Genomic DNA, 20,759 nt, shown 5'->3' on the forward strand with positions numbered 1-20,759 from the left:
AGCGCTCAGCGAGCGGAGCTGCAGGTAAAACTCGTTCTTGGCGTCATCCTTGGAGATGGTCGCTCGGGATTTCAGGGCCGCCGCGTAGTTTGTGCCCCCGGAGAAATGGACGCGCCCGACCCATTGCAGCCGGTGGCCGGGCAGCTCCCGCACCCAGTTCCACCAGGCTTGGGTGGAGATGGAGTCCCCGGATACCGCACAAGTCACTGTCAGGTCCCCGCCAGGGGCCACCAGTGCCGGGGCGGACGGGACCAGCTGGATCCCGGAAAGGACACCTTGGAGAGGGGAGAGACACCGAGAAGTGAGGCCTCAGGGAGAACCCAGATCATAAGCAACAAACAGAAAGAAGGTGGAATCTCTCTCTCTCTCTCTCCTCTCTCTCTCTCTCTCACACACACACACACACACACACACACACTCCCTCACACACACACACACACACACACACACACACACAGACTCACAAGGCCACAGCAGGGGGAGGACAAGGGCAGTGACCGGAGCTTTCCTCATTATTCCAGATGCTGACGGAGAGAAACCTCTGGGGGTTTCTGTATAAACAAGACCCCAGGTGGCTGATTTGCATGAAGCGTCCGTGCTTCAGTGGCGGGTACAAAAACAGGCCAGCGGCTCTTTGTGGCCGCACCCTCCCCCCCCCCCCTCTGTGTTTTAGGGGACGCATCTGTGCAGCTCGGGCCGGGCCATTCCTAGGGAGCCAGAACCGGCGGTGACTGGAGAAGGGGGCGGGGTCTCCTCTTTTCTCCCTGTGGAACCGGTCTGGTGGCTCAGAGCCGGGGGCCGGGAGTCAGAACCCAGGTTTCTTCTCCCGGTTCTGGGTGGGGCTGGGGTCTGGCATGTGAGCGCAGGGGCAGGCGGGAGCCCGGACTCCTGGGTTCTCCCCCAGCTCCGGAGGAACGTGGGATCCAACGGGTTAGAAAAGGGGGCGGGGGTGGAGATTAGGATCAGGAGCGCACAGAGCAGGGGGCCATGCGTGTGGGAGTCCTGGCCCCTGTCCCAGATCTGGGAAGGGAATCGGCCCCGCTGGCTCCTGGCAGACGGTCTTTGAGAACCAGGAGCCCGTGGCCCTGTCCCCGGTTTGGGAGCAGATGAGGGTTTATGGGGTAAAGCAGAACGGGCTGGAAGATCTGGCTCCTGAGTTGTTACCAGCTCTCAGAGGGCAGCGGGCGGGAGCGAATGGTTAGAACAGCACAAGGGACTTGATGGGGCTTCTCTTCTGAGTGAGGCACCGACTGTATCTGTGACCCGGGCAAGGTCCCTTAAAGGAAGATTTTTCAAAGGAACTGAACATTCCTATTAAGTTAGGCTGGAGTCTTATAGAAACCTGGCGCCTAACTCCCTAAGGTCCCTGGGAAATTCTAGCTCTGATTTCAGAACACCCCCTCCAGCACCCTCAACCCCCTGCCTTGGAGGATCTGAGCAATGCTGGGTAAATCTTGTAGTATTTAATTACACCCAATTTTCTTTTCTTTTCTCCTATTGCACTTAGCAGCACACTCTGCAGAGCCTAGGTTTGAAGGAGGAATCGAGACCACTGAAAGCAATGGATTTTGAAGGCAATAGATAATTTATTCCGTGAAAACCCCTTAGGCCATTGCCCAAATATACACAAATCTAAAGTAAAAATCTCAAAAGCACCTCATAAATTACAAGCCTAAGTCCCATTTTCAAAAGTGACCTTTCATTTTGGAAGCCCTCAGTGACCCAAGAAACTTTGCCCCATTTTTCAAGAGTGATTTTAAGGATTTAGGGCTTTAAATCCCGTTGACTTTACAAGATTTAGGGAAACCTTCTTCCGAGCTCCCCTGTGACTCAGTGCTCAGTTTGGAGGGCATGAAAATCTGGGGAAAATGGCCTATGGGGCCCAAGTTTGAGGCAGGGGTGGTTGGGCAAATACCAGCGTCGAGGCCGGATCTGGTCCTACAGGGCTAACCACTGCTGTATTTACCTGCGCCGCTGCAGGTCTGGGGGAATCCGAGCTCCTATTGGCCACAATCGGTCCTTCTCAGCCAATGAGAGCAGCGATCGCTCGTAGCGCAGCAGCAGCGGCCCACCAGGGGCTAACTCTGCTGAACCGCTGGTTTTCTTGGTCCACTCTTTTCCTGAGGCCTGTTTTTGTGCTAAGGCGCATCACTGGGGTTTATTCTGCCGGTAGGTGCTCCTAGCGCAGTAGTAGGTTCCTGTGTCTTGTGGAGTCAGATTCTCCACTCGCAGGGAGAACTCGTTCTTGGAAGGGTTCACAGAGATGGTGGCTCTTTTGTGAATGTCAGGGAGATAGATGGTGTTTCCATACCTGTCTATCAATGCCAGCCACTCCAGCCCTTTCCCTGGGGGCTGCCTGAGCCAATGCCACCAGTCTGAGCCAGTGGAGAGGGCAGACTCCGAGACAGCGCAGGTCAGACTGAGGGACCCTGAGACCGTCACCTCTCCTGACCCGGACTGGGTCATCTTAAAACCCAAGATGGGGGCTGTCAAGAGAGGGGTAAAGCGTCAATGGAAGAGGTAATAAACTGAAGGGTGGTTTTGTCTAAGAGACTCCCAAGGTCCCACTGAGATTGACTGGGAACCGGGCACCTAACTCCTCGACACCCAGCCCAAGTAGAGTTCTCCCCACAGTCAGCCCCCAGATACTCACAGGCCTGGAGGGCTGAGATGAAAACGCAGAACAAGGGCAGGTTCATGGTGTTTCTTCACTGGAAAAAACCCACTTCGGCGCAGCGAGTAAGCAGCTCAGTTCCCTAGAACTGACTCTGGTCTTGCCGTTCTGGAGTTTCTCTTTAAAGAGGGACCCGGGGAAGCGGTTTGCCTGCATGTTTCACAGAGTGTCACACCCCGGATGGGGTGGGGCTGAGCAAGAGAAATCGGTCGGTAAATTCCTCCAGAATCTCAGTTCCTTGTTGGTGCATCTGTCCAGGGGGTGAAACTGACTCCCGTGTTGTGTGCAGAGGGACAGCAACATGCTGGGAAAGGGGGGAGGGGTAACGCGCTGACCCGAAATCCCACATCCCCACTGTTTCCTATCGAGACGGGACCAGGTCCCACGTGGGTTTGCTCAGGGTCCAGAAGAAGGGGAACCCGGCCTGCCTGGCTCAGGTAATTGGCTGTCAAAGCAGAACGAGAGGGACACGGGGGCGGGGTAACCTTGACATCAAACTAAGCCGCAGCCCGCGGACAGTTAAGCGCTTTAAAGTCACCATCGCGCTGTTCGGACTCGGTCCGACTTCACCCACGAGTAGAAATCACAGAGGCGCTTCCGCTAGTTCCTCATCTCTGGCCAGGGGGTCCGGGCGCCTCCCGGTCTCGCAGAACCCTTGTGACCGCAGCGCCACTGAGAAAACTGAAACTTGCGGGGGCCCCTGCTCCCGCCAGCTGCTCCGAGAGAACAGCGACCCCTGCAGGGTGACTGGGGGTGTCACTGCGCGCGGAATGTGACGCAACCAGGGAATCCGAACGGCCTGAGCATCTGGGCTCCAGTGCTGAAGCCCAAGGGGGGTGGCCCGCTCCGCCCCTTGCCCGTGTAGACAGAGGGCCCCTGTCTGAGTGTTTGATCTGGAGAAATGCCCCGGCCAGGAAATGGCTCAGATGCTGTGGAGCTGGGGACTGAATTCCCACCGCTAGCACGAGAGCGGGACCTGGGCTCTCCAGCCGGCACCGGATTTGCAGCCTCCGGCTCGGTCTTGCCAGCCCGAAGAGGAAGGCGCCGGCCAGTGAGCCCGGCTGCAGTAGCCAGAGCTCGGAGTGACCCTCCCTGCGGCCTTTCCCCGCTCGGAGGAGAGAGGCCCGGACTCGCAGCCCCAGGGGTTCTGGGGCTCGGTGTCAATGGGGGGAGATGGGGTTTGTCCCACAAGTGCAGCGCCTGGCCGGGGGATGGGGATGAAGCCACCAGGCAGGGAGACCGCTGGGCGGGCAGTGGCTGCCCCCTGCCGCTCGCTCGCTGAGCCTGGTTCTGCGCACGGCTGGTTTTAGCGCTGGCTCCGGGATGTTTCCCCTCACTCTGTGTGTCTGGCTCAGCGATACTTCGCGGTGTCTTCGGGCTGCAGACCGCTCAGCCGCAGGGACACTTGACTTCTGCTGTGCCTACACTGGCTTGCACAAGAGCAAGTCCTAGGGACCGACCGCAAAGCCTTATAGACACCGGCTGTTCCAGCTGGGCTAGGGATCGGTTTCTTTCTTTCTTTCCTTCTTCTCTCCTCCAAATCCCACCCAAGCCATTCACGGAGAACTGGATTTTATTGACTAATATCATGGCAAGATCCTCGGAAGTCCGATACATTTAATTCCCAGGAGTGCTCTCCGCGGGTGACCCGGTGCGTGTCACTGAATTTCGGAACTTCTGTTTCTGCAGCATCTTGCTCAGAAAAGCAATCACGAAACTGCCTATCTGCGATTCCTCCTCTTCCCGTTTTTTCCCCATTGACTGGGAGGTTGGTTCGGGAAATCTCTTTGCTCCGAGCCTGTCTGCGCTGTTCGGAATCCGCTTCCCCTTTTTGTGCGAGTCCCTGCTGGACTCTGTCAGGAGTCGCAGGGTCGGGTCCCAAATCACCGCCCTCCGCCCCCCCCCCCCCACTTTCTCTTTGCTGGGGCTCTGTGTGCGCAGGCTGAGGGCAAAGGCTAAGCCAGGAACCCGGGACTGGCAGCCTTGGCAGGCGGGGAAAGCTGGGCATGGAGCAGAACCAGGCCGGCTACTGGAGCAATCAGCGAAGGAGCCAGACACGGGAGAAAACAGCCCTTTATGCGGGGTCTTTTCAAATAGTCTGGCGGGCGGGGGGGGGGGGGGGATGCGATCTCTGGGCTCCTCTGGCTAATGAGTCTCTCTCCCGGTCACTCTTTCCTGCTCAGATCACCAGGACCCGAGCCCTGCGAGGCAGGTGGGTGCGGCAGTGACAGCAGAGTCCCTGACAAGGGCCAGGGTCGGTCTCAGCTTCGTGTATTTGCCACGTGAAATCTCCTCGTTGAGGTTTCGCTGGGAGGGCCGAGAGAGGATTTAGGGCCACAAAGGTGAGCACAAGGAGCAGAGTTTTTGCATTTTGCTTCCTTCGGGAGGCCTCGGTTTGAAGGAATTTGTGTGGAAGCAGCGTTGGGTTCTGGCTCGGCTGCTGGCTCGGCTTGTTCTCTGGCTCCCAATTGGTGCCAGGGCGGGGACACAGAGAAGGGATTTATCCCCCTTCTCACAGGTACAAACTGCCCTTCTGACCCCTAGGGGGCAGCACGTGACCAGGCCGGGCTCTCCCGCCCACCGCTGCCCCCACCCAGCCTGCGGTGTGCGAACCTGAAGGTTTATTACCAAGGGGGGAAAGACCATGGCGAGTCACGTGCCTCCAGAGACTCCAACATCCATCGGATTCCAGGCCGGGCACCAGGCCTGTGCTGTTCTCGTGCAGCTGGCCGGTCGCTGCTGCTACTGACCCGCAGCCCGGTGTCTTGGGCTGCTCACGGCACCTGCTGGGTTGGCTCTCGGCGCAGAGCCCGCCCAAGGCACAGAGCACGCGACCGACCCCTGCACCTGTCTCTGAGCTCAGTCTCCCCAGCTCTTTTCATTTCGAGTAGCCACCAGTTCATGCCCCCTGCAGCCCGTTGGTACTTCCCCGGGGGCATCGGCCATTGGCCCTAAATATAATGGAGCAAGGGTTTGGAAAAGGTCCCTTCAGCCCCGCTGCTCCCAGGGCTGTGACTCTGCAAGCGCAGGGCAAGAAGCTCACAGAGGCGAGTGGAAATAGAACCTTCTATTTGGTAGGGTTTGATTCTGGCCCTACCCCCGCCCATGCTGCAGCTATTCCATTTCACCTAAGCAAATCAATGGGCCTGTATCTTGGAACCCTTAATGGAATACTGTGCACAGCTGTGGTTGCCTCATCTGAGAAAAGATCTATTGGCATTAGAACAAGTAAAGAAAATAGCAACAGAAATGATGAGGGGTTTGGAACAGGTCCCATGTGAGGAGAGATTTAAAAAACTTGGATTTTTCATCTTAGAGAAGAGGAGACTAAGGAGAGTTATGCTAGACGTCTATAAAATCATGACTGGTGTGGGAAAAGAGACTAAGGAAAAGTTATTTATTTATTCCCAAAATATGAGAACTAGAGGTCACCAAATGAAATTAATTGTCAGCAGGATTAAAACAAAGAAAAAGAAGTTTTTCTTCATTCAGCACATAGTCAACCCCTGGAACTCCTTGCTAGAGGATGTGGTGAAGGCTAGGACTTCAAAACGGTTCAATAAAGAGCTAGAAATATTCATGAAGGTTAGATCCATGGATGGCCATTTGCCAGAATGGGTAGGAATGGTGTCCTTAGTCTCTGTTTCTCTGGGAATGGGTGAGAGGAGAGGGGTCAGTGAAAATTACCTCATATGTACTCTCCCTCTGGGGCATCTGGTATTGACCACTGTTGGCAGACAGGATACTGGGCTAGATGGATATTTGGTCTGACCCAGTGTGGAAGTTCTTATGGTCTTAATTCTCTGCAAGCTTTGCACAAGGCCTCCTGGACCTCTCTGTTTCTCAGGGCATAGATGAGTGGATTGACCAGAGGTGTCAGGACGGTGTAGGAGACCGAGAGAACTTTCTTGAAGTCGCTCAGGAGGTCGGTGGTCGGGAACATGTAGGCAATCATGAGAGCTCCATAGTAAATGCTCACCACGATGAGGTGGGAGGAGCAGGTGGAAAAGGCCTTTTGCCTCCCAGTCATAGAGCGGATTCTCAGGATGGTCCTGAGGATGCAGATGTAGGACCCCAAGGTGAGCACGAAGGGGACTAGTAAGAAAATCAAGGCGACTGTGAATGCCAACGTGTCCATCAGCAGAGGGTCATTGCAGGAGAGTTTTACAAGGGGAATAAAGTCACAAAAGAAATGGTCGATACCGTTGGGGCCACAGAAGTTTAACTGGGATATTGACACTGTGTTTATACTACAGCCAAGCAAGCCACCTATCCATGATCCTCCGGCAAGCTGGAGGCAAGACCTGCCACTCATCCGGGCTGTGTAGTGCAGCGGGTTGCATATGGCTAGATACCGGTCGTAGGACATCCCCAATAGGAGGAGGCATTCTGAGCCTGCCAGAGCACCAAAGAAGTAATATTGGGTGAGACACCCTGTGAAGGAAATTGTCCTATCCCCAGTCAGGACCCCAGCCAGCAGCTGGGGCAGGAGGATGGAGCTGTAGCAGATCTCCAAGCAGGACAAGTTGCCCAGGAAGAAGTACATGGGGGTGTGGAGGTGTCGATCAGCCACAACCAACACCACAACAAGGATGTTCCCGGCCATGGTCACCAGGTAGATCATGAGAAAGAGCAGGAAGAGAGGAACCTGCAGGCCAGGAAGATCCCCAAATCCCAGGAGGATGAATTCTGTGACAGATGTTTGGTTTCCTTGTTCCTGGCTTGCCATGGGGTATGTCTGAGGAACAGAAAGAGGGTCACTGTGAGCAATAACTAACATTCATTGCAAACATGTCAGCCTTGTCTTCATCGCCTCCTTCTACTGGTCCTCCACAGCAGCATAGTAGGGAATGGAGGCTGGGGAAGGGAATTACCATCTCTTGGCCTCAGGGACAGGTTCGATATCTGAGCCAAGCGCAGGTGAAAAATCCAGTGTTTCTGCACCCTGGGGAGGGTCTAAAGAGATGGCACTGGACACTCAAACCCTCGGGTGCTGGGCTGAGACAGGGGGTACAGACACCCTGACAGATGTGACAGATGCTGGTCCAGACAGTCACTCCCGTCACTGCCTGCTGGCTAAGAGCCAAACAAGGGAGGTGCTGTTCCACTGGGGAGCTGGGCCAGGAGGGAATATTTGACATGGAGCTCTAGCAGAGAAACCAACCAAGCAAGTGCGCCTGGGACTTGTAAGGGCTGGGTGAGGAGCTTCCCTTTGGCCTGGCCCCTGGTTCTCCTCCTTTAGATGGAAAGCAGCAGGGCACATGTAGGGGAGCCTGGACGGCCCTTCCTTGAGCAGAGCAACAATGTCTCCAGTGCCAGGCCTCATCCGGTCCTTGGATCTCTAACAAAGCAAAGCCGAGGTCTGACTCAGCTCTGGTGCATGCAAATAAGGTCAAAAAGTGGCAGGGGTGGGGAGATGTAGCCAGACAGGAACCCCCCTGTAACATCCATTTTTGTTTGCCTGGAGCATGCAGGGCACACAGAACAGTGAAAGCCTTGAACAGAAGGCCCAGGCTGTGTGACCGTGAATGGCTGTAAACAGAGATATGCCAATTGCTGACCAAGAGGCTGCCAAGGAGTGCCCTTGACTCAAACCCATATTGATACGAACACACAGCCGTCCGCGGGGGGAGGAATCTCTCGCCCAGTAAAAAAATGCCCAGAACTTACAATTTAGTTCTCTCTCTTGCAAGTGTAAATTAACTTGAAACTTGCTTGTAAGAACTGGTGCCACAAAACGGACCAGTAAATTTGGCATCTTAGATAAGAAAGAGGATACGGGCCCCCAGGGGTATAAAGATGGGTCCAGCAGCACATTTACTCTGAGGCTACGTCTACACTGGCACCTTTTTCTGGAAATGCTTAAAACGGAACAGTTTTCCGTTATAAGAATTTCCGGAAAAAGCGCGTCTACATTGGCAGGATGCTTTTCTGGAAAAGCCCTTTTTCCGGAAAAGGATCCATGGCCAATCTAGACGCGCTTTTCCGGAAAAAAGCCCCGATCGTCATTTTCGCGATCGGGGCTTTTTTTGCGGAAAACACTACTGTGCTGTCTACACTGGCCCTTTTTCAGAACAGTTTTTCCAGAAAAGGACTTTTGCCCGAACGGGAGCAGCATAGTTTTTCCGGAAAAACACTGACAATTTTACGGTAGATCGTCATTGCTTTTCCGGAAAAGCAAGTGGCCAGCGTAGACAGCTGGCAAGTAATTCCGGAAAAGCGGCTGCTTTTCCGGAATAAGTGGCCCAGTGTAGACACAGCCTGAATGTCAATCTACCATCTAGCTGCTGGTCGGGTTAGGTGTTTGACCTCCCGAAGTTCCACGGGGACGCCCACCTCGTATTCGTCTTTCCTAGGAATTGAGGGACCGGCCCTAGCTTGACCCGCTGGAGTCGACAGGCACAGAAAGGGGTAAAAATTGTACCTGGATGTGGTCCTTTGTCTTAAGTATACACATAGACTTCGAGCTCTTTAAAGATTAATCTGTCACTTGGTACCATTATTTCTATTTTCTATCTTTATTTTCTTTGTAACCATTTTTAAGATCTGTTAAGAAAGAGAGCAATAGCCATTGTAACCATATGCTTTTTATAAGTTTTTTTTAATAAGCCTGTAACTGTTTGGGCTCGTCTACACTGGCCCCTTTTCCGAAAGGGGCATGGTAATTTCAGAGATCGTAATAGGGAAATCCGTGGGGGATTTAAATATCCCCCGCGGCATTTAAATAAAAATGTCCGCCACTTTTTTCCGGCTTTTAGAAAAGCCAGAAAAGAGCGTCTACACTGGCCCCGATCCTCTGGAAAAAGCGCCCTTTTCCAGAGGATCTTCAAAGTAGGAATAAGATCCTCCGGAAAAGGGCGCTTTTTCCAGAGGATCTGGCCAGTGTAGACGCTCTTTTCCGGCTTTTCTAAAAGCCGAAAAAAAGCGGCGGACATTTTTATTTAAATGCCGCGGGGGATATTTAAATCCCCCGCGGATTTCCCTATTACGATCTCTGAAATTACCATGCCCCTTTCGGAAAAGGGGCCAGTGTAGACGTAGCCTTTAAGTTTTAACCTGACTCCTTCAGTTGCTGTAACAGAATCAAGCACAATTTAAAAGAACTTCAGCCGGTCATAAGGGATAGGTATAGGGAGAGCTTGGGCGTTTGGATCGTGTCACTCCCAGGTGACAGATCCGTTGAGGCATCTCTCAGTCTTCCCTAGACTGCCCACTGCGAAAGGATCCTGTATCCTATCAGCTAAAATCTGAGGTGTAATAAGCTCTTCCTATAAACAGGGGCGCCTGTCAGCCTGTTGGCTGCCCTCTGCGATGGGACCCCGGTCCTAGCAGTAAAGTCACAGACGTTAAACCTTTTCTCAGCACACACACACACACTGCCCTGACCGTCGGCTGACAGGAGAGCGTCAGGACGGCGAGACCAGGGCAATTAACAACCTAGTTCTAGTACATGCAATTTTTTATAAGAAATATTCCAGAGCCAGTCGAAAAACTATTCATTGAGCACTTTTGCAATATTTTGGCACAGGAGAATGTTTCCTAAATATTGGCATAATAGGTATCGTACACGATATGCAGTTGATGGGTAGATATGACTAGAACCACCAAGTCTTGCTTTGCTATAAATTGGGTTTAGTAAGAAGAATCAATGGCAGGAAATAAGCAGGATGGACCCACAGGTCTTGCTTTGGATGTAACTAGAAATAATGGACCCCCTCACCATGCCTGCTGTTCAAAGGGACCACTACCTCCTGCCTGGTTCTGTAGGTGGTATATGGATGAAGTGTAAGCAAACTAGGCTTAATTATTGTATTATAATAATCTTCTATTACTTACTTTTTATCGCTTTGGGCTGTATTGTTTTAGAATTTAGAGTACTGAAGGTTTAAAGAGCACAGTCATTGGTTTTAAGGCTGTAAAACTTAAACAACTGCATTAATTGCTTAGAGCTTGCAATAAATAAGAAAGTGCTTTAATCTTCCTGGGCTGCGCTGGTTTCTCTTGGATCTAAAATAAATGGAACCACAGGACAAAAGGATCATTAACAAGGCCGTGAATACCATGATGCCACAGTATAAATCCATGGTACGGCTCCACCTTGAATATTGCAAGCAGATGTGGTTGTCCTGTCCCAAAAAATCTCTATTAAGTATGGAAAAGGTCCCGAGCGGGTACTAAAACATGAGGGGCTAGGAAAGAGTTTCAAATGCGGGGAGAAGAAAAACATCAGAATTGTGCAATTATGGATGGTCTGTGAAATCATAATCATGTACTGCAGGGGTGGGCAGTAAAACCGGACCGTTTCACCAGGGTTAGCTCCTGCTGGGCTGCTGCCACCATATTTACCTGCACCGCCCCTGGTCCTGGTGATTGCAGCTCGCAGTGGCCAATGGATGAAGTGTTCGCTGTACCTGAAGAAGTGCAGGTAGATGTGGTGATGGGGCCTGCCAAGGCTTAATCCTCTGAGATCGAACCCAGCCACAGGACAGTACTTGCCCACCTCTGCCCCAGAAAACCATCCACCTTTTATTTAAACCTGACCAGAGAAGGAGAATCTCCCACAAGACTGGGTGGGTTCTTCAGATGGCTCACTCCCCTCACTATCAAAACTGGGAACCTTTGATGCCGTCTCTCTTTTTCTTGCTTCCACTTCCAGCCATTTCAATACATGACATTTCTGTCTGCTGGACCCAGCTCTGTCTTCCCCAAGTAGATACCTACAGGCTGTGCTCAAGTTACCCAGCCAGCTTCTCTTTGCTAAGAAGAGCATACGGAAACTGTTACTGTAAGGAAACTTTCCAGAGCTTCAACTGTTCTCGTGGCTCGTTATGAATGTGCCTCTGTTTCTCAGTAGCTTCTTTCAGCTGGGCACTTCAAAATGGGACATGGGATTTCAGCATGTGGCAAATACAGGGGAGAAATGACACCTCTTCGCCTAGTAACTATTCCCCTGATTTTACAGCCAGGAGTTATGTCAGCCTCTTGGGTCACAGGGTGACCCCTGCACCTGCTGGGTGTGGTTCACTGTCCCATCTAGTGGCACTGACACCACCTAAAGTGAGTGAGAGAGAATTTGCTAGAGTTTGCTCTGCAGCCTGAGCAGGGAGCCAGCTGGCTTTTTATTCAAGCAGTAGAGCCTCATGCCCAGGTTCAATTCTGCCTCTGGGCGATACAGCAGCACCAAACTGGAAGCTCCTGTTCTGCTGATTATTCACCAGGGATCTTGAGATTTTTTTTTCAACCTCAATTTTCCATAAGACTTCTCCTAGAATATCTCACACAAAGCACTTTCAAATGCAGATGGTCCCCATTGCCCCTCATGTGCAAGACACAGAACAATATTTTTTAGCATTTCAAGCGGGGAACCCTGACATGAAAATCTGTTCACAATCCCACCATGGTAGATATAAAGAATAAAATATTTTATCAGTGACAACAAGAAGCCTGTTTAATACAACTACTACGTGTGAGCTCAGAAACTTTGAAGCTTTTAATGACCCCAAATTTATTCTAAAATATGTATTTTCATTGTATCAGAAATATACCATATTTTAAAATGTCAGTGCCTTACATCTACCCCTCTCGGATTGCCTCTCATTTCACCACCCCGAAAACAGTTGCCAAAGAAAGATCTAATCTGCTCTCAGCATCACATAAACCATACAATTGTATTACAATTTTACCAGTCAACCCACAACTTGAATTTGAAATAGAGGATATCTTTAGGAAAGGTATCTAGATTCAATTTAAAGATTTCACGCGATGGCATATTTACCACCTCCCTAATCCCAACCCTAACAGCCTTCATCCTTTAAAACACACACCTTACCTCTTGTTTCAATGCGTCTAACTAGACACTAATTTCTGCTAGATTAAGCAGTTTTCAGCTATCAGAAATCTTTTCCTCACAAAGTCTTCTCTCCACCCGTTCTTCAATAATCCATTTGGATTGAATTTAATTGCTTTTTTTTCTCTCCATCATTCTGTATTCCTTGCTAAATTCTTCTTTATCCCTTTCATAGAGCGACAACATCAACACAGCAACCAGCCAAATTCCCACTTACATCTGCCTTCTAGGGATAGACACCCAGGAACTCAATCCATTCACCGTAACACAGATACGTTTCAGAGATGACTTGGCTGCACGCCTGTGGTACCTACATGAGGAGCAAATGGACTCTTCAATCTAACAGAGACACTCAAACATGTCCCAATGAACGGGTGCTGAAAGAAGACAAATTCACACTGGACATAAGATGCACATTTTAACAATAAAGATAATTAACAATTTACCAAGTTTTTTCTGTGAAGTTCTTGGGCAGTGTCACACAGTATTTCAGCCTAGGAGATCAAAACGGTCCCTTCTTGTTTGTGAAATTGTGAGCCATGGAACATCAAAGCGTAGGAATAGGTGTGGATAGTTATACCGATCTCACCTTTTCAGACTGGCTCTACCGAGCGTGTTGCCTTTGCCCATCTGGGAAATAAACTTTGCCTGCATCTATTCTATAAATAAAGTTTTGAAAGTGGGATGATTTCATCTGAGCTCTGCCAATACCAGTGGGAAATTACAAATGCAAAAAGTCTCCTAGGATCTGTTGAGCTATGTAAACACATTGAATAGAAAAATGGTCATCTTCTTTATGGATGACATTTAAAAAAAAACCTAAAGAACTTAGGTACAAACCTCCTATGGAATTCAGATGCTCAAATCCCATAGGAATCTTTGAAAATCCTACTCTGTCATTTTAAAACAGATTTGGGTAATTAATTCAGCTTTTTTGAATTTCGAATTTTGATTTTTTTCAATATTTTTCCCCCATCAAAGTTTGGAAGGATGCTCTGAAAACACACTGGAAAATATTTCCTTTCAAGAGTCGCCAATTCTTTATCCATTTTCAAGCACTTCTATTGATTACATTCTTAAACACACTAGAGACTGTAGGGCTACATCTAGACTGGCATGATTTTCCGGAAATGCTTTTTACGGAAAAGTTTTCCGTTAAAAGCATTTTCGGAAAAGAGCATCTAGATTGTCACGGACACTTTTCCGCAAAAGCACTTTTTGCGGAAAAGAGTCCATGGCCAATCAAGACACGCTTATGCGCAAAAAAGCCCCGATCGCCATTTTCACGATAGGAGCTTTTTTGCGGAAAACTTTCGGGACTTTTGCACAAATAGTATTTCTGCAAAAAGCACTAATTTCTTACAGTAGGAAGTCAGTGCTTTTGTGGAAATTCAAGTGGCCAGTGTAGACAGCTGGCAAGTTTTCTGGAAAAGCAGCTGATTTTCCGGAAAAATGGCTAGTCTAGACACAGCCTAGGAGTTGTAGCAAATGAGTGTGTGTGAGGGTAGCGGTGTGAATGAAGGTGTTCAGTGACCTTGCAACTGAAAACAATATGTGAGGATGAAACAAAAATTAATTTACTTTTGTGAAAGCAAAAGTAAAAACAAACAAAACTCACAAAACTCTTCTTCCATCAAAGTCACTCTTGAAATGAATTACTTCAGGGCTACGTCTACACTGGCATGATTTTCCGAAAATGATTTTAACAGAAAAGTTTTCCATTAAAAGCAATTTCGGAAAAGCGCGTCTAGTTTGGCAGGATGCTTTTCTGCAAAAGCACTTTTTGCGGAAAAGCGTCTGTGGCCAATTTAGACGCGCTTTTCCGCAAAAAAGTCCCAATCGCCATTTTTGCGATCGGGGCTTTTTTGCAGAAAACAGTACTTTGCTGTCTACACTGGCCCTTTTGCGCAAAAGTCTTTTGGAAAAAGACTTTTGCCCGAACGGGAGCAGCATACTATTTCCGGAAAAGCACTGATAATCTTACATGAGATCATCAGTGCTTTTCCGGAAATTCAAGTGGCCAGTGTAGACAGCTGACAAGTTTTTCCGCAAAATCAAATGATTTTGCAGAAAAACTTGCAAGTCTAGACATAGCCCAGTTGTTACTATTTTAGAATGTTTCTAGGTACTCCACTTAAGAAAAAACAATCAGTTTCACACACACTGAGGGTATGTCTACACTACCCCGCTAGTTCGAACTTCATTTGCATGAAGCTGGCCAGCACCATTTTTAAATGCCAGCTAGTTCAAACCCCATGCCGCGCGGCTACACACGGCATGGAGTAGCTAGTTCGGATTAGGCTCCATGAGGAGTACAGCTAGTTCGGATTAGAAGCCTAATCTGAACTAGCTACTCCATGCCACGTGTAGCCGTGAGATCTCGACCCCCTACAGTCGGTCATGGAGTTGACACAGTGACAACTTGTGACGTAGTGGGGGCGTGCTGTCTCCTCTATAACCCAGTGTGGTATGGAGGTACCTTGCTTGTTGCTGGGCTTTGGCAGTGGGTGACCTACAGTATGGGGCTGTGTCTAGACTGGCCACTTTTTCTGGAAAATCAGCCACTTTTCTGGAAAAACTTGCCAGCTGTCTACACTGGCTGCTTGAATTTCTGGAAAAGCACTGACGATCTCATGTAAAATCATCAGTGCTTTTCCGGAAATACGATGCTACTCCCGTTCGGGCAAAAGTCTTTTTCCAAAAGACTTTTGCGCAAAAGGGCCAGTGTAGACAGCACAGTACTGTTTTCCGCAAAAAGTCCCGATCGCGAAAATGGCGATTGGGGCTTTTTTGCAGAAAACTGTGTCTGAAAACTTTTTTGCAGAAAAAAGTGCTTTTGCGGAAAAGCATCCTGCCAATCTAGATGCGATTTTTCCGAAAATGCGTTTAACAGAAAACTTTTCCGTTAAAATCATTTTCAGAAAATCATGCCAGTGTAGACGTAGCTGCTAGCCAGTGAGGGGAATCCCGACAGGCTGATATAGAAACTCAGGCGGCAGAGTCGTTCTCCCCATATGTGTAGATGCTGGTGGTGACAAAATTGTCTTGTTCTGTGAGGATGTCCACATTAAAGCAGTGAATAAGCTTCCTATTTTATTAATAATCTAACGTTTTTATACTGTGGGCTGTACCATCACACAAAGGTCAAACAGCTGTACTCCTTAAAGTATTAGATACGAGTTTGTGAAAGGAAGGTATTGAGGCCTACCCAGAATATGTCAAATGAGCACCAGTTTAATTGTAAGTGGAAAGGAAAGGCAGCACTCTCAGATGCAGGAGATAAAAATAAAAACAAAATTTGATTGGTTGACCAACAATAACCCCGCTTTTAGGGAAGTAAGTAACTCAGACAGCAGTATGCAACAAAGTGCTGATTACCCCAAATGGAGCAGACGAAAGTTTTTTGTAAGGGCAGAATGAGACAACAAAAATCTAACGTCAGCAATTGTCAGGCGAGTGGAGGAGTACCAAAATACCGAAACAGGGTATATAAGGTGGGCTGAAACAGACCACGAGCGGACGGGTTGCGAATCCGAAAAGCCAGGTCTGATCAACCAGGGCTCCCTCCCCGGCGCTGAATCTCGCTGCCGCACATAAGCTCCGAAAGGGGAACAAATACCGGTCGTAAGTTGCAACGAAAAATCCAAAGAAAGGAAAAACATAAAGAAAAGAATATCTCCTGAATCTAAGCAATGCTTCTATCTTTCTTAACGTGAGTATTATATAACAGTTAACTCCATAAATTTCTTAAAGGTAACTCAGGAGGGTATATCAGTAGGAGAAGTTATTATTTCTTGTTATTTTTAACTGTGCTGTTTTTCTACTTTTTCTTTGTATATTATATTGTCTTAAAAGAATCAAAAATAATGAATTGATTTAAATGGAAAATTGATTATAAAGTAAATAGAAAAAATAAATAATCTTTGTTTGACCCTAAAAAGAAGTATTCCTCTCTCTGTGGTTTCAAATCCTTTAAAGAACCAAACCCGGTTACCGAAAGCACCGACCTGCCCTTTCACACGGATCCCTGCGCTGACCCGGCAGAACAGCCTGGAACCGCGAGTCGCTGCTGCCCCCTGCCGGGCGCTGGCAGAGCGGCTCTCGCTGCAGCTCGGTTTGTGTTCTGGGCTGAGCAGCTTTCTGCTCTCTGTGCCCGGCGCAGTAACAGCGGGCGGTGACCTAGGAGATAGAGGCAGGAAGGGCGGGGGGGAAGAAGAGGGGTACTTCCAATTGTCAGCTCCCTCCCCGCCCTCCTGGCCCAACTCGGCGCCTCCAGCCACCGCATCTACCTGCTACCAGCTGATTGCTGCTCACACCTGGCTTTTGACAGCGACGGGCAGGGAGGGGACGGGCAGCAGGCAGTACCAACAGAGAGAGGGTTGTGCTCCCTCCTGCCCCCAATCCCTGGCCCCGTGTCCAAAGCCTGAGCTATCCCAAATCCTCCCCCAGCTCCCGTGTCTCCCTGGGGGCACATTTCAGGTCGCAGCATAAGGAAGCAGAGGGTTGGGAATTCCTTAGGGAAGGCGGAGAGGAGAGGGGAGCTACAGGGGAGACCCGGGGGTTGCAACGCTCTGTCTTTCCTATCCACGGTCCCCGCAGACACCGAGCGCGGGAGCTGTTTGGCTGTTTAGAAATCCGCTTCCCCTTTTTGTGCCAGGCCCGGCGTTGCTCCGTGTCACTGTGTGTGTCTGGCGCAGTAATAGGTGGCGGTGTCCGCAGCTGTCAGCGAAGCAAACTGCAGATAAACTTCCTCCTTCGAGGTGTCCCTGGTGATGGTGACACGAGGTTTGAAAGCCGAGTTATACTCCGTGGTCCCCCCGTTCGCTGTATCTCGGATAAACCCGATCCACTCCAGCCCTTTCCCGGGGGGCTGCCGGGCCCAGCTCCAATAGTAGCTGCTGACAGAGACACCGGAGACTTTGCAGGTGAGACTGAGGGTCGCTCCCGGCTTCACCGCCCCGGGGCCGGTCTGGACCAGCTGCACCTGGGAGAGGACACCTGCGGAAAGGGAAACAAAGGGAGGAATGAATCACAGAACGAATCTGCGGGTCGGGACCCCATTTCCCTCCTTTCCCACAGACACTCACAGCGGGGGGCGGCGAGCAGGCAAAGGAGAAGCAGCAGAGGCTCCATTCTCCGTATCCAGCAATGAGGGAGGCTGGTCTGTGTCTGGGCAGAGACTGCGGCTCCTGGAGCCGGGGTTCGTATTTACACAGGAACCGCCGGGGCAGGGATTTGCATGCGGGTTGCCTCGCCAGGTATAAAGGGAGGGACGCAGCTGTGCAGGGAGCGGAGTGCGGGGGGCGGAGTCACACTCCCCTGCATGGCCCAGGGTGGGACCCAGAGTCAAGTCAGGTTCATTGGAATCCCCAGACCTGCCATTGGTAAGAATGTGCCTGGGGCTGCAAACACACGAGCGCCGCTAGGCACGGAGCATGCGCACAAACACACTGTGGATTGGCCAGCTCCAGGAGCCCCAGACGGGCCACTGGCCCGGTAGCTGCTGTGACGAATCCGCCGGGACCCCTTGAAACTGCCCAGGCGAGCCGCAGGCATTGGCGTGTGGGGCGTGGGTGGAGCCCCACTCCCTTTCGGGGAGGCCAACTCCCAGCTCCGCTCCTTCCACCCGCACCCTCCCTCGGGGGCCAGAGCTGACCCAGCAGCCCGCTGCACCTGCACGCAGGTCCCGAGGTTGCCAGACCAGGGCGGTTCAACCTGCGGGTTCTTGTGAAGGGTCTTTGCGATCCTTGCGGCCAGAGGGGTTTTATGTTCTAATGAGAGTGGAGGTTCTGGACACAACACAGAGCCTGCGGGAAAAGAGCCAATCACCGAACCGCCCGGAGTTCACTCATTGCCCTAGAGCAGGGGTCTCCAAACTACGGCCCGGGGGCCGGATGCGGCCCGCGAGGCCCTCTCATCCGGCCCGTGGAGACCTTTTTGGATTCAAAGGCAGAAGAAGTGAGATTGTTTCAAAACCCATTTGAAGCAGATGTGGCCAGTTGCCCAGATGAACTGCAGCTGGAAGTCATTGAGTTGCAAGCAAATGACCTCCTTAGGGACAAGTTCAAAATAGGACTGGTGGGTTTTTACCAGTTTTTGCCCAAGGAAGACTTTCCTAATGTCAAAACTTTTGCATCAAGGTACCTTTCAATCTTTGGAACAACATACCTGTGTGAACAAACATTTTCAAGAATGAAATACGTGAAGAACAATTTGAGAACAAACTTGTCCGATGATAATCTCAGGTCACTGTTGATGTTAGGGACAACAAATCTAAAGCCAGAAATGTCTGCTATTTTGGCATCCAGGAAACAATTTCACCATTCACACTAATACAGGTGTTCATGTGTAGTGTATGAATGTGTTATTAAATAATAACTGAATAAAATAATATTAAATACATAATTAAAAACAACATCCATGTTTTGATTGTTTTTTATTTGGACCTCAAGTGTGTAGTCGGCCCCCGAACTGCTGTTTGATAGTTAATGCGGCCCTCGGGCTGAAAAGTTTGGAGACCCCTGCCCTAGAGGAAGGGGCTTTGCTTCATTCGCTTTGGTGAGAGACCAATTTACCGAACAAACCACTTGCATGTGTCTGGAGTTAGGGGGCAAGAGGAGTTTTCTGTTGACAGCCTCCTTCCGTTTGCCTCTCTTGGTGGAGACGACCTGGCCTTTGTCTCTGACCCAGGGTTCGGTTCCCGCGATGAGGGACCTTTAAGGAGAGAGGTTTCAAATCGGGCGTGTTTTTAGATATAATTTCTAATCACATCTGCAACAAACTGCAGCTTTTAAAAAACTGATTTTGACAACGTTTGGGAAAAGTCACTGTAGGACATGACATGACTGTGATGGCAACTGCTAAATTGTTTAGGATTGGGGAAAGTAGCTATTTATGGGACAATGTCAGACTGGAGGAAGGTCTCTAGTGGGGCTCCCCAGGGATTTATTTTGAGTCTGGTGGTTTTTATTGTCTTTAGGAATAACCTGGATGTAGCAATAAGAGCATAAACCATTATAAAATTAAAGACATTCAAGAAACCATTTGTCACAGGAAACGGTTTATAACACACTGGAAAACCTGAGTTTCCACAAAACACGAGAAACGAAAGGCTGCTTTGGAGCTTTCAGTACAGAACTCTACATTAAGCCAGCAGAAACCATAAAACGAACTTAAAGTAAAGTCCGGTGACATAGCCAATAAGCAATATTATTACAATCACTACTTTTTTCTTTTGTTGAACAAAGCTGTCCAGCCTCCGCAGAGACCACCAAAAATTGCCGATGCCGACTGTATTTCAAGTCGTCACAGCGGGGTATTGGGCAAAGTTTTCAATTAGCAATAATCGCACCTCGGATTAACCTCATCGGTTACGATATTGCCACTGCGCAAAGATAATGAAACAATCCCCGGCGCGGTGACCCCGGGCCGGCCACGGGCTCCCAGCTTAGGGCGCGGCCCGGTACCGTGGCGGGAAGGCGGGTACGAAGTGCCCCAGCACCGCTGCCTCCGGAGCCCGGCAGCCCAGCCAGACCCAGCGGGCTTGCGGGGTTCAGCGCTTCTGTGCCGCCCAGAACCCTCAGCTGGCCGCAGAGGCCTCTGGGAGCGCGAGGAAATGTGAGACTGACGTCACCAGGCGGGAGGGGTGAGGGTGGGAGAGGCTGTTTTGTCTCATTGCAGCTGAAATGCTTGGAAATCACAACACCACGTGGGGGCTGCTGGGTGATTCCCGCCAGATTTTCCAGGCAGTTCGACATGGACGGAAACCAGCCCCCACTGCGCGTGCGCAGAACAGTCGCCTCTGGGGCATCAATGCTTTGTGCTCAGCCTGGCACGGGACATGGGAGCTGAAAATCGCAGGGCGCTGGGCCATTCCGCAGCCGCCCGGAGACTGACAGCGCGTGCGGATCGGCCCCTGCAGTGGGGGAGGGGAAACACCCCCTAGAGGGGGGCGCCATTTACACACACAGCAGCTGTCCCCAGGGATCGCTGCCCCAGCGCCGCGCAGGACATTGCTCCGCCTGCCTGGGGCTTCCCATCGCGCAGGGGCTGGACGCTTCCGAGGGGAGGCGCCCGGGCGGTGATCCACTGTCGGAACCGTCCCTGGCCGCCCCTTCCGCAGGACACGCGCGGGGATGGCCGCGCACGGGGAGCGGGTCTCACGCCAAGGGCAGCACCGACCCCATCGGACTCCAACCTCCAGTTCGCAGCGCTGCGCCGCCAGTTCCCATCGACCCG

General features: G+C 50.6%; 1 protein-coding gene, 1 non-coding gene and 1 gene segment (V, D, J or C); all 3 read right to left on the reverse strand.

The window, feature by feature from the left end:
* Window positions 1-20,759, reverse strand: part of LOC106732485 (immunoglobulin heavy variable 4-59-like) — a 104,150-nt gene that overhangs the window by 40,305 nt on the left and 43,086 nt on the right.
* Window positions 6,462-7,403, reverse strand: LOC142821067 (olfactory receptor 10A7-like). Its single transcript, XM_075911854.1, has one exon. It carries the CDS (start codon window positions 7,401-7,403, stop codon window positions 6,462-6,464), a length of 942 nt encoding a protein of 313 aa, XP_075767969.1.
* LOC112544679 (U4 spliceosomal RNA) lies at window positions 19,777-19,917 on the reverse strand. Its single transcript, XR_003088012.2, has one exon. It is a non-coding gene; the product is annotated as a U4 spliceosomal RNA (small nuclear RNA).

The sequence above is a fragment of the Pelodiscus sinensis genome, chromosome 30, assembly GCF_049634645.1.
Source record: "Pelodiscus sinensis isolate JC-2024 chromosome 30, ASM4963464v1, whole genome shotgun sequence".
Classification (NCBI taxonomy): domain Eukaryota; kingdom Metazoa; phylum Chordata; order Testudines; family Trionychidae; genus Pelodiscus; species Pelodiscus sinensis.